The sequence below is a fragment of the Lathamus discolor genome, chromosome 3, assembly GCF_037157495.1.
Source record: "Lathamus discolor isolate bLatDis1 chromosome 3, bLatDis1.hap1, whole genome shotgun sequence".
Classification (NCBI taxonomy): Eukaryota; Metazoa; Chordata; class Aves; order Psittaciformes; family Psittacidae; genus Lathamus; species Lathamus discolor.
This window is the reverse complement of record NC_088886.1, coordinates 40,406,988-40,421,733: the sequence shown is the minus strand read 5'-3', so window position 1 is coordinate 40,421,733 and position 14,746 is coordinate 40,406,988. Positions and strand designations below refer to the sequence as shown.

At 38.3% G+C, this 14,746-nt stretch overlaps 1 protein-coding gene across 1 annotated transcript in view; it reads right to left on the bottom strand.

Annotated features, from left to right (window-relative positions):
- The window catches only part of WWTR1 (WW domain containing transcription regulator 1), a 68,206-nt gene that overhangs the window by 22,318 nt on the left and 31,142 nt on the right, over nucleotides 1-14,746 (bottom strand). Inside the window, exon 2 of the mRNA XM_065674801.1 lies at nucleotides 7,766-7,902. Coding sequence (XP_065530873.1) covers nucleotides 7,766-7,902 — 137 coding nt within the window. The remainder of the gene's footprint in view (nucleotides 1-7,765; nucleotides 7,903-14,746) is intronic.

The window sequence follows — 14,746 nt, the reverse complement described above, 5'->3', positions numbered from 1 at the left end:
AGGTGAAAAATATTCACCATTACAGCAGACAGACTCGGGCTGGACTTGAATTCAATTCTCTTGAGGAAAAATAAATTTATTTTGCAAAACAAAGTAAGTCTCTTCAATAAACAGCCATTACACAATTTTCCAGCTCAACCGAAGGCAAGTAAAAATGTGGTGCCAAGTTCCAAACATGGACTGTGTGGTCACAGTTTCATTGCAGTCCATGGAATTACAACTATTTAGTTCACATCTCAAGTCAAACCTATGTAATCTTCTGTTGCCAGTTAGATGGGGGGAAAATATTGCTTTTGTTTGCTTTTGAATTAATAATGATATTCTAGTGAATTAGGTTTTCTGACATTGCAGGTGACCTTTCTGTTGATGACTTTCCTAGATATATACTAAGCAAGGACTGTTCTGCGGGCAAGAGACTGCAAGTTGCAGAAGTCAAAACAGGCAAGTTTAAATTGTTTCTGATGTGTATTGAACTGATTGTACCAACTTTTATTATTTTAGTGTCAGAAGTTTCTGGATGCAACTGTGGATCTTTTTCTCTACTCTGTTTATAGGCAGTCCAGAGCCTAATTCGTATGAACTGGCCAGCATACATGAACTGGCCAGCATCAGGTGTCACACAACACAGTCTGATGAAAAACAAATGTCTATGGAGTTGTTTTTTCTTAAAAAAAAAAAAAAGAAAAGAACAAACCCAGCCATGTTATAATTTTGACTTAGTCACGACATTGCGAAGAAAAAAGTCTAGGTTCCCCTCCTTTTCTCTCTCCGCTTCTGCCAACAAAGAACTGCTTGTTTCATTTATTTCCCAGAAACAGCATTAGCCTTCCAACAAGGTCAGCAAAAAATGCAGCTTTTCAGTTCTGGTGCATTTTGTTCCAAAAATCTGTAAAGTATTAAACCAAAAAGTTGTACTATCCCAGTGCACAGAGACTCCTTTATTCAGATTTCTGGGCTGAAAATAGCTATATAGAAATTTCTCAACAGTTTCAGCTGTTAAGTTCTGTGATATTCACTTTTAACTAATCTTTCCTGTCTTCAATGACTCAAGCTTAAAAAAACGCCAAATGACCAACCTGCAGGTGCAGCTTCAAAGCTACAGTTTAGCAGGAAGTTATTTAAAAGATTAGAGATTTACTTTGTAAGCACTGTAAATCAGTAACAACAAATAAGTGAGGGCTGTTTGGTGAGACAGCTTTAAAGTTAAGTGACCAATTACAGATTATTATTTTAAATATTTATTAAATTATTTTTATTTTTGTTTCAGGCAATCTTCAGCTTTTGCATTTCATTCACGTTGAAACTATGGAAAATGACACTCCATTCTTGCACTGGCATATGTTTGGATTACTAACCTTGAAGGGAAACGCTTAGACAAACAGGAACTTCTTTTGTGTTAAAATTAAAAATTACCAGATTTTGAAACAATACCAACATCTCTCCTGAGCACATCAACCTTTAACATTTCAGATTTACTAGACAGACAGTTGCTGGTTTAAAGGTCCTTTGAGATACGTGGATCCTTTGAGATATCTGGATCTAATTTACCAGATACCGGAGTTAATTCCTGTTAGTTACTGGAACTATTAGCTACTGTCTTTAAAACATAAAAAAAAAATAAAAATTAAAAAATACTCCATTTGAAATCTGCCTGATAAATTACTTCTTAGAGGTTTTAATTGCAAATGACAAAAAAACACCACCCCACCCATGTTCTTTTCCAGAGCTGTGTCATAACTCCCATTCCCACAGAACAAGCAAGTACTCCACAATGCTTTCAGCTCTCCTCTAAGCGTTATTTCACTAACCAGAAGCAAGCACCAAAATTATTCACGCTAACCACAAAAGAACTGTGTCCACTTCTTCCAGGATGTCCAGTAATTAAAAATGACCTGGAACAGGAAGCCTTTCCACTGTGCAGGTGGTGTGAGGGCATGGGCTACACTGTGGGGAAAAACACGCTCCTTTCACTGTTACACATCTCTAGCCAAATTTCCAGGCAACGCAAACTAAGCCTTGCAAAATCTAGGCCATTTCATGTATGTTAATTATCACTAAAATACATACCGACTGTTTTTAAACGTTGTGGGAGTTTCTGTGTTATCTCCAGAGCCTCAGTTTGACACAGTAACTAAAACTGTGTTTTATCATCCTCAAACAATGGTAGCTACACCTCTTTTATCATGGCAGGATATGGAAACTTTGGTTCATGTGTTTATTGCTCTTAGACAGGATTATTGCATTGTTTTATTGGTCGGATTTCCTGGCTGATTGAGAAATGAAAGCAGACGCAAAGTGTCATAACTCCCAGTTGTGTCCAGACCCAATTAAATGCCGTTTGCAATGCAGTAGAAAGCTAAACTTTTTGAATTCACAGACAAATTTCTGTAACAGCTGCCAGAGTAAGATGCTCTTCAAGTTAAATTCTATTGTGTAATATATGTCTTTCACCTTAGAGAACCAGTGTATTTATCCTGTTTGTACCACTTGGGTTATGCCTGCTGGTGGACCTTGATGGAGTAAGTTTCTAAGGTTAAGAATATCTTTCTCTTCTTCAGTAGAGAAAAACAAATAAAAATCAAATAGTTCTTCATCTGGAGTTTGACACAGTACGTTAATATGGTTGAACTCTCAGGATCAATGCATACACTAAACAAATTAATGTTGGCTTTCCACTGTTTTATGCCTGAACTACTTTATGGAAATAAATATTACCAGCTTCTACCACAGATGTGCCATGATTTATTTATTTCTCTTATACTCTGCATTTACACATGATCTGATCAGGTGAAAGTGCAACCAAAAGTATATTTAATATCCTTCTTGCTCTGCCAGAAATTTTTCTCTGTTCTTAAGAGTGTATTCCACATCCCAAAACTCCACCACCCCATGCTAATGATACATCATCCATTTTCCTTATGGTGCCAGTCTCCTACTTGATGAAAGCATGACAACTGCACCAGGACCCTCTAAACTGGCACACAGATTTTTCAAGACCGGACTGTATAAAGCCCCGAGCCCCCGGTCTGATTTCATAGCTGACTCTGCTTTGAGCTGGAGGTTGTGTAAGAGTTTGGGTTAGGTGGGCAGCTTCCCACCTGAATTATTCTGTGATGGCTACAGCCTTAAGTTTTGCCATTCCCCAACCCTCAACCATATGTAGAAACTCATCCAGCTTCTTACCTCAGAACGGGCACCTTTACCTTTGCAAGCTCAAAACATTATTATTTACCTTAAGGAAGCTGTCCCTCAATTCAGTACATCTAAATGAGTTCAGTTTCTTATAATACTTCCTTTGAGGATGCCACTAGCAGATAACTGATAAAAAAGCATCAGCCTGTAAATAAATTAAAACAATGTCTCCTAGATACTGATAGAGTATGGGAACACAGGAAACCTCAGGAATTTTAACACCAAGCATTTTTATGGTTGTTTTTCCTGAATATATACATATTGGTAAGTTCATCTTGACAGAACCTGAGAGAACACACAGTTATGAGGCATTATGTCAGTGTTCAGAATTAAGAGTGATCTGGGTACATTTTCTGAAGACAAGATTAGCTGGGCCAATAGACACTACTCAAGAAGATGCTAATTTACCAGTTACAAAATTATCAGGTTACCAACCATCATCATAAAACAGCCCAGGTTAGAAGGGACCTTGAAAGATCATCTTGTCAAACTTATATGCAAAATAATAGATTATAAGGGAATAACCAAAGGGGGTGGGAGAAGATGACTCAGCTCTAATGCGTAAGGGATCTACACAAGCATCTTTCTGCTTGTCTCTTTGCTTCACACCTTATCACTTCTTCCTGAACAGCCAGCTCATACATAATTGCAGCTTTTAAAAGCCTTTCCACCCATCAATCCCATCTCCATGCAAAGTCTGACAAGTGACACAAGTTCTGTTGTGTACCAGAAGTGGAAAACGCAATGTGGTAAAACCAGGTATGTATGTCTGTTATTGCTGGTGCTGGACTGTCCAGTGTGAAGAGAGTCAAAGATGACAGTTGTAGCCAAGCACTAGGAAGCCTTAGGGATGTCCAGCCTGACTGGACTTAAGTGAGTTTAGAGAGACCAAACACATATTTTAACCACATTTTCTAGATAAATAAATTGAAAGCCCCTCTCCATACCCAAATAAACTCAAAGGCATTTTGCAAAGTGGCAGAATGCCCAAAACTCTCAAACCACCAAACTCTGGACACTACCTAACACACAGCTCAGTCACTCACAGAGGACCTAGAATGACTGTGCCTTGCTGTCTGCAATTGGTATTTGTCCTAAGGCCTAAATTCTACAAACAACTGTACCTTAGAGCCTATTCTTTTTGTATAAGGAACTTCTGCGTATAAATTCAAGCTAATTTATACAGAAGAGATAAATACCATGAGAGGGGCTTACTATTTTATGTCAAAATAAGTTGCAAACACTTAAACTTGAAAAACATCTAAATGAAGACCAGATTGTGCTCACCAAATGGATGAAGAGCACAATCACAAAAGAAATCTTTTAAAACAGTCTGAAGGAAGCAGGATGAAAATAACAATGGTTTTGAGTGTTGCATAATGTGCAATAAAGACTACAAACCAAGCAGTGCTTAATTAAAAATTGTTGCAAAAGAACTTTTATAAGGTTCTGATTTTTTCCCCTAAATCTTGCTACACATAGCCAAAACTACCCTCCAGCATCTTCTTAGACCAGTGACTGCCATTAAAGCAGAATAGCTTCCCAAGCTTGGACTTTGGCACTCCCAGAGAACAATTAATCATTTAAGTCAGACAGTAGTTTGACCATTAGCTTAGCTGCACTGCAACTGCTCTCCTTCCTTTCATTCACACAAAGTCTATGGAGCCTGGCCTCCTAATTCAGGGACCTAGGTTAGATGTCTAAAATAAGGGTGTACAAACACCCTTCCTCCTACATACAGTCTTTGTTTCTACCACAATAACAGAATTGACTTGTAACAGATATTTAATACTTTATCAGTCAGCTGAAAAAGACTCTTTCAGAATGGGCAGGAGAAGAATACATGCGCAGATTCAGCACCAGAGTAAATAGGATTTAAGAAGTACTTGTAAAGATGGAGGAAATACAGCGCTGAAGTTATGAGAAAACCAGTATGTGTATCTCATAAATAGATATCATAAAACCACAGCAGGAAAAAGGTAGAAAAATACAAAGGATTTTTTAAAGTATGTCCAGTAATTTCAATCAACTTTCACTATATGCTTCTCCGTGTCTCAAGCACAGTCATACTGTGATTTGCTATCATTTAGTCACACTCTGTGCTTTTGGTAGAATGTTTGTAAGTGCCTTTGTACACTTCCCAGCAAATACTGCTGAAAGGAGTTTATAAAGCAAATCAACAAGCTGTACAGAACAGACCGTATTTTCCATCTCTTCAGAAGCAGCATAGCAAGGAAAACACATGTGTTAGTAATTAGAAGTGCAGACCAGTATGCAGACCTGGAATACTTGAATCCTTTTAAGTGGCACATCTTCAAAAGAAAAACTACTTCTAATTCCTACAGTACCAAAAAACTCCAAGGCAAAAGACAAATGCACAGACTTCATTTGCTAAAAAATTACAAAATTATGTCCAGAAGAGTGGCTTAACTGGGTATCCAATTTCTATTTCCCCCCTGATGTCTCTAGGATGTTGGCACAATCGCTTCTGGCTTTGAGGTCAGACTGCCAGACCAACAAACTGCTCACTTCAATGTCTGAGACCCAAGAAAGCAGGTTCAGCAGTAACACTGTTAGCATCACAAAAGAGCAGAAAGACCTTGCCTTTTGACCAAGATAATTTCAAAATAGAGACATTCTGTTCCAGTACTGGAAAATGCACTCACATGTATTTTAAACTGTCACACAAGGTATTCAGAGGCTACTGTATTCTGTTCAGATTCTTGTAGATTCTTGTAGTTTTCTGTGTGTATATATGTGCATATATATAAAAATCTGTTTCTAGATTAAATCTTTTAAATATATCTTTTAATAAAATAGGTCACCTTGGTGTGTTCGAACAGGTAGACTGGAATATCAGGGACTGATGATGAATTTAATAGTATGGTGCTCAAAATGCTACTAAGCTGTGCAAACATATTTGCTTGTCCCGAAGTGCCACAGTATGCTTTTCAAAAGCCACCAGAATGAGAAAAACTCCACCAAAACATATTGACAAAATACTTTCTTAATTAAATAAATATGAACACTGTGGAAATATTTACATACTATTTCTAGTGGGCACATGTTTAGGAAATTCAGTCACAAATCTGAACCATGCCAAGCACTGTATAAATACCTACCAAAAACTGGAACTTCATCTATAACTGCAAAGGTTACGGAATGAAATACAGTCTGTATTTGATGTAACAGATTTTGAAGTCTTTGGAAATGCCCCTGCTGGGCACCTGAAGTCCCTTCAAGACTCTTAATTAGGTGCATGCTTCTATTTCTAACTGTCTGTATCCTGAGAAAGACCCTCCTAAAAAATTCAGTATAAAAGTATTTCAGTACAGGATTTGGTTTTTATTCACTTCTGCTGACAAACTGGGGGAAAAAGCTTGCTGTACACTGTCCTGATTTATGGTACCTCCTTTATTTTATCTTTGTACAGAATGTAAGAGATGTAAACATAAGCTGAGGAGTTGGTATGAACAATAAACCCCACTGTCCTATTGGCCATTTCAGAATTGCTATGAACAGATTGGCCTAAACGCAGCTGCGGTCTCAAGTAACGTGCACAGAGCAATGGTTAGCTTTACCATGTATAGTATAAAACAATGCAGTTACAACCTAACCTTTCCGATTTTACCAAGTTTTCTTGGTAGGTGAAGGGACAGCCCTGATGAACCACGCTGCAAATGAATAATCATGAAATCATGAGACCAACATATCAACAATTAACCTGGACAAGAATCAGGTCTGTGTTTTTTAAACTACCTATTTGACAGTTTTGTGATCTTAAGCCTGTAAACTGACCTATCTGTTCCTCATTTTCTGGAGTGGTGGAGCAGTTAAAGCAGCAGATATTAGGGATTATTTGCAATTCTTGATTATATATGAGACTTTTTTCTTCCATTTTTCTTCATGTTTTCTTTAAAATTGTCAGTGTTTTCACCACTTTATTTTCACTAGGGCTCATATCTGGCAAAATAAGGCAAATATAAATCGATGCTTGAATTAAAGCTCAAAGTGCTAAACAGGTACAGTGACAAAACCACACCGTTTATAGAAAGTCTTCGGGTAGTTCAGACTGCAAAACAGATTTTTTAGTATTTTGCAGGTAGTTTCCAGTGCAGAACCTAATTATGCAAAAAAACCCACCCAATTGCTACCACCATAAACAAGCAAGCAAACCAGATACAACCTCTGACCTGAAGAAACACAGATTATCTATCAGCACGCTGTACAGCTTTGAAAATTATACAGTGGGTTTGTGGAGGCTTTATACCACCTCTGAATGAAAAAGCACAGGAAGACCTTATTTTATTGTTAATACTACATAAAAAAATTGTCAGAGAGACTCTAAAATATAACGTGAGACATGTTAGAATTTCACCTCAAACAGTATGAATTCACTTGCTGCAAATTCCACAGGGGGAAAAAGAAGAAAAGAAAGTGGGAGAACATACTGGTAGGTCTCACAGCAGAATCAGAGCTAAGCAAAAAATACTTTGGGAAACAAATTAGTAAAAGGTGTCTCTCTTTGCTCTTTTTATTTTCACCACAGAGATGGCACGCAGAGATGACTCACCAAGATTTGGCTGAGACATTGCCATAGATCTCTGCGGTACTGGCGTGGAAGTAGCTGCATGATGGTGGCCCATGTGGTTCAGCGGTTGGTTCATAGTTTTTCGAGGATCTTGCCATGTTGTAATTTTCTCTATGTGACTGAAAAAGAAAAGATAAAACACAAGCTTAACACAAAATAACCAAGCATGTTAAATTCATAGCTACACATAAAGTCACGGAAGTCCTATTTGCTTCTCTTATGCCACAGTTTTCCACCCTTCTGATCTCACTCTACATGAAATTATGTATCATTGTAATTTATTCTTCTGATCTTCTGCCCCTGCCATTTTAACTTTTTTACATACTACTGTTGAATAACTACTATTACTTGAACAATGTGTGAATTCTATTATGATACTAAAAATCTGTGATACACACTCATCTTCCAGACTATTTAATTATCCACTGTAAACCCTCATATACCTGTATTACTCCAAAAACAATGGAGTAGTACATAAATCTGCATGAGATTTTACACCAAGATAAAGTGTGATCTCTGTATAATATTTTTTAACACAGAATACAGTGGTAAAGGAACTGTGGTTTTGTTGCAACTGAAGGTTTTTGCTGAAATGCGCCAGTTTTGAAAGAAACTGATTAGGACAAGGATTTTAAGGATCAGCATGTAAATTCTATTTGAAGCAAGAAAAGAAAGAGGAACTATCTTAAAGCAATCAATAGTCTGGTATCTATCTATGGACTGCCTGGTTCTGTGCCCAGCATTCACCCAGCTGAATAACCAGGCTACTGATTACTGGCTGGACTTTGATGGGTTTTCCTCTATTAGTTTTTTGTTAGAAAACGTGTAAAGAGGTAAGTCTTTAAGAAGAACATGTAAAGAATAAAAATTGAAGCATTCTCTGTCTGGAAAACTATTGCAGTACAACTTTCATAAAAGCATGGTCTAACATCATCTACTGAACTCAAACTCATCACTGCTTTCACCTACATTACTAGCACTGCCATTACTGCTGTAAGCACTCCACACCTGCAGGCTCAGCTGATCAGCTGCACCACTTCACATGCAAGTTCCCATCTATTACGAAGTTACCACATCCAAACTCTTTATAGTAGGCCTCTTGTATTACAAAAAATAATGTGAATTACAAGCAGGAGTAAAAACCAGACAAACAAAAAACCCCAACTTGAACCATTTTTCAGCTCTTTAAAAAAGTGACACTCTTTGTAGAAATTTTCTTTTCTTAGTATTTTACATTTAATGTACACTTCCAAAACTGAAGATCACACTTTCACTTCAGTGCTTGTCTAAGACTCATCCTTTAAGCTTTCAAGTTGCCTCCTTTCTTCACAGCTTTTAGAATATCTGTTATAATCCATAGTGAAACCACCCTCCGTTGCTTCTCCCTAGAATTAAGGCACCCCTCACTGAAAACCCTTATTATGTTTTAGCTTTCATTCTTTTTACCCATACTTTTCATATCTAAGAATTCTTGTACCCGGTTCAGTTAAATGATCTTTTTCCAAAATTAAAAAATGTTACTCTGAATAAAAGATGCTGCTAGAGCAACAAATTGGGCAATGTTTTCTGTTAAGTCCTAAGGGAAGTGAAGAACAGTTTCACTGTTTTGTTTTTTTGGCATTTTAATTCAAATAAAGTAGCTACACTTCGTGAAAACTGTAAGTTTTGGAATATCAACATATAATACAAAAGACTTTTTTGCCCAGGTAGTGAGAAACATGTTTGTAAGCATGAGTTTTAGTGATTAAATAAATACTGTCTTGATGAAGCTTATGTAAAAACATTTCTCACTTTACAGTGCTGTTTTGGGGTTTTGGTTTGGGTTTTGTTTGTTTGGGGTTTTTTGTTGTTTTTTGGTTTTGGGGGGGGTGTTATAAAAACATTGTAAAATTTAAGCAGAAAGCTTAAAATTAAATTAGACTTTTCCCCCTGTAATATTACTCTCTTAAAAAGTGAAAGCACAAATACTTGTTAGGAAAACTTAAAGCACAAGTTAAAGTATTTATGAAATCAGTTGTATTAAGCAATCTGTAACTTGTTTGAATACATTCCTCACTCTAACTACAAACCCAAAATCTTCCACTAGAACTGTCAATTATGTACAGTGAGTGATAACCAGAAGTGCTCTTAACAAAAAGCCACACTAGAATACCGAAATGGTCAACTTCAAAATTCTATTGTGTTATCAAAGTTCTTTTCAGCAGGAAGCTCCCCATAGCTGTGGACAAAGGGAACTCCACACCGCCCACCATCTCTGTGTGAAACTTATCTCAAAATACAGTTTGATGTTCATGTTGTTTTGCTGGTGACAGGCCATGTCCTATGAGGAATGGCTGAGGACTCTGGGTTTGTCTCATTTGGAGAAAACGGCTGAGGGACGACCTCGACCTCATTGCTCTCTACAGCTTCCGGAGGAGGGGACATGGAGAGGGAGGTGCTGAGCTTCCTGGGACCAAGGGACTGGATATGTGGGAATGGTTCAAAGCTGCATCCATCAAAGGAGGTTCAGACTTGCTATCATTAGGAAGCGTTTCTTTACCAAGAGGGTCGTCAAACACTGGAACAGGCTTCCTAGAGAGGTGGTTAATGCCCCATGTCTGCTTGAGTTTGAGAAGCATTTATTTGAACAATTCCCCTAATAATATGCTTTAACATTAGGTCAGTCCTGAAGTGGTCAGGCAGTTGGACCTTACAATCATTGTAGGCCTCTTCCAACTGAAGTATTCTACTCCATCTCGATGATGTTAACTACTTTATGCAAAATGCAATGTAGAGAAAAGCAAAAATAATCTGCTCTTCTTTGCAAAATACGTCAGCAAGTACTGGAAGTAGACACTGAGCAAAATACAGAATTTGTCATTTAGGCCTTGATCCTGAAACACGGAATTCACCAAAAGTTTTACAGGTTGTCCTGGGTTTACCAGGAGCCGTTTTGCTCCTTCTTAGTAACTGGTGCAAGCTCTGTGTTTTGACTTCCAGCCTGGGCAGAGAGCTGATAACACCGATTGTTTTTAACTGTTGTTAAGTAATGTTTATTCAATGACTTCATGAGCCTCATGCTCTGCTGGGGACGAGGGGAGGCCGGGAGGAAGCAGAGACAGGACACCTGACCCAAACTGACCAAAGAGGTATTCCATACCACAGCACGTCATGCCCAGGGAGGTAACTGGGAGTTACCCGGAAGGGCACAGTCTCTCTTTGGGGGGGATCGAACTCGTTCAGCGGTGGTATCGTATTCTCTTGTTATTTTCTCTTATCAATATTATCATTGGCGGTAGCAGCAGTGATTTGTGTTATACCTTAGTTACTGGACTGTTCTTATCTCAACCCGTGGGAGTTACATTCTCTCGATTCTCCTTCCCATCCCTGCGGGAGCGGGGAGGATCAGGGGGGGGTGAGTAGACGAGCTGTGTGGATCGGTTTAAACCACGACACAGGTGCCAACGGAAAGTAGGTCACGCTCTTAATTTTGCACAGACCCTACATGGCAGATATTTAGGAAAGAGCATGGTATCAGGAATGCTTGGTTGCAGCTGGCAGTCCATTACAATAACTATTAATTTCTTTGTCTTACACTTTTTACACAGAACCATTGGGTTTACTTTATTGAAACTGTAAAAAAAAAAATAGGGTTTAGATAACAGAAGTCATTAGAAATGTTCAGCAATTCAGTTTATATAGTGCTGACAGTAAAATTATCAGCTCAGCAAAACCTGTCAAAATAATAATTTTGAAAAAAAAATATATAAGAACAGTACCATGTTTAGTGTTATCCTCAGTATACTTTAAAAGCCAAAGAGTCAAGCAATAGTTACTCTTTTACAAAAACATTCTTCATAACACCTCCTGTTGAAGTACATGGTTTCTGATCACCACATTAGGATGAAATGAGTAGTAATTCTGTCTTGGGTTCAGCAGTAGCAGTCATTTTTCTCCTTCTTAGTAGCTGGCGCAGTGCTGTGTTTTTGACTTTCAGCCTGGGAACAGCGCTGATAACACCGATGGTTTTAGTTACTGCTCAGTAATGTTTACTCTGACCAAGGACTTTGTGAGTCTCCTGCTCTGACAGGGAGAAGGGGAAGCCAGGTGGAAGCAGAGACAGGACACCTGACTCAGACTAGCCAGAGGGGTATCCCATACCACAGTACGTCATGCCAAGTATATAAACTAGGGGTAGTTACCCGGAAGGGCTAGATCACTGCTCGGGTTGGGCTGGGTATCGGTCAGCGGGTGGTGAGCAGTTGTATTCTCACCCCTTGTTATTTCCCTTATCATTATTATTATTGGTGGTAGCAGTAGTGGTTTGTGCTATACCTTAGTTACTAAACTGTTCTTATCTCAACCCACTGGAGTTACATTCTTTCGATTCTCCTTCCCATCCCTCTAAGAGCAGGGCGGGGAAGAAGGTGGAGGAGTGAGTGAGTGTTTGTGTGGTTCTGAGTTACTGGCCGGGCTTAACCCACGACATTCTGTAAAGGAGCTTTTTTCCACATTGTACCAGAGGACAATTTTTCATCCCTTTCTTTTTTAAAAATATGCCCACTTAAAATGTCCTGCCTACAAAGGATTATGAGGAAGAGATCTGTCATTTGCTTTCCCTGAAGTACACGTCTTTCCTGATTTATCAACATAGTGAGGCAGTCGGCATTAATCCAAGGCAACCAGCATCAAGCCAGCACAAAACATGAAGAAACACATAATCTAGAATCAATAATAAGGAAGTATTTTCTAAGTTAGTGTCCTTCTAGGATGCATTCTTATTGCCTTGCAGATTTTCTCCTTTTTCACTTGAAATAAGAGTTGCACATTTAAAAACACTCCATCAAGTTTGAATACATTCGTAAAGCCTCTTCTCACATAAAAGTCATCATAATAAAAGATTAAACTGTTCTGCAAATTGCTATCGAAAGCAACCAGACATGAAACTGTAGCTGAAAAACAATACTGCTTTTGTTCAAAATCTGTTTGATCCTTCTTACTGAGAAAACAATCTGTACCCGAGTTACACATGTGAGAAGCATGGCAATGACAACCATTTAGCAGTGCTTCCTAATTTACAGAAGAGCTGAAAATTGATCAAAAATGTAAGGATCATAGCCCTTAAGGAATCCAGCTGAATTTAGAATAAAACAAAACATGGGAATTTTCTGTGTAAACATGATAACTTCTTAGCAGCCACTGCCAAGACCCAGGAGTGGCCTTGCTTGCCCTCCTTGGGACCATCCTGGCAGTGTATGAACACATCTTCTTCATTAAAAAAACATGCAGACAGAGTGTCTGAAACAGAACCCTCAAATATGGCATTGATATTATGATTCAAGACCAAGTAATGACTGGCTGTTGCTACAATTTATTACTATGACCACTAAATCAGTTTGGTTTTATCCAGTTACTAAAGAAAAGGCTGTTAAATATTAGACAATGCTTATTTAACAACTTAAGATAGTAGAATTGAAAACCCAACATTCTCTAAAATCACGCTATGATTCTAAAATAAAGGGCTTGGTTTCAGGACAGAAATGCCTCCCCCTCTCTGATTTACATTGCTTATATAAATCTTGCCCCTTGATTTCTGTACAGGTATCAAAAAGGTTATATTAAACCATTGCAGAAACAGGTACTGGTTTGCTTCACTTCAAATGTATTGGATTTATACTGGAATAAAAGATTTTGGTGCAATATCTTTTTATTTTTACAGAAGAATAAAAGAAAATGTATCAGTGACAGGAATTGGCCTTTTTGAGGTTCTTACAGCCTCCTGGGTATCGGAACTGACAAAATTCGATTTGGAACACCCTATTCCTATTGACGGCCTGTGGGTAATACATTAAAAATTACAGGTGGATTTCAAACACTAAAATGTAGAATCCTATCCTAAAATTATGGACCTTCATCACTAAATCCAATTCAAAGACAGTTACCAGGGTACACTCACCAAATGAGAGGCTGCTCCCATCCATAACCCTGTTGCAAATGTTCAAGTAATGCACACCGTGTTTGAGCAGCCAGATCAGATCTGGCCACAATGAGCAGGAGTGAGAGTAGCGTTTAGCTCTGAGGTTTTGTTTAAAAAGTATGATACCGTTTGATCTTGGTGAAGCTGTGATTTCATGACTGACTGAGGACAACCCAGGTCCATGCTGCTGCTGAGAGGGGAAGTCCCATGTCCCCAGCCATGTGTTCTCAGCCCTTTTCTTGGCTTGACAGCAGTGATCCCGCAGTCATGCAGCCTGCCAGATCAGGCTAAGCAAACTCTTACAGCTAACACTACTAATTTCTTATTCTTTTCTGGTTTGCCCATTTGTTTTTTGCTGGCCTCTCACCCAACCAGCTATATGGTTGCATGATGAAGGGAGAGGAAATTCACAGGCTTAGTGGCGGAAGAGCAACATTGCTAATTATGAAACCATACCTTTTCATCATTTGTTTCCACCCTGGAAAAAAAAATAATGTGACTTATACATGTGAAATTTCAATGTAATCAAGACCATTTATTCAGCTCTGCAATGTGTATCTGTACACAAGAAAGAAAAACACTACAGACAGAACCCCTAGATATCCTTATCTGTGAGTCTATCAGTCCATCTGTTCCTTGTTTTATTATTTCCAGAACTATTAATCCCAGAAGGATTTTTTTCTTGGCATAGATCACATGGCCTACAATGAGACAAAAACCAAAAGCTTCAGACAAAAGCAAGTTACATGTGCTAGAAATCTTGTCTTCATTGCTAAACCGTACCTCACGGGTGACCTGCTTGGAAGACAGTAAAATCTGTACTTTTCCCAACATCTGAGCTCTGCCCGGGTACTGGACACAGAATATAGCATTAAACCCCTGGTCTAAGTGTCACCATGGCACTGACTTGCATGCTAGTTTTACCCACTTTATCAATGAAATTATATTGTTATAAATCACTTTACACATTAACTGTGGTGTTCCAGTGTCTATACAGAAAGATAGCC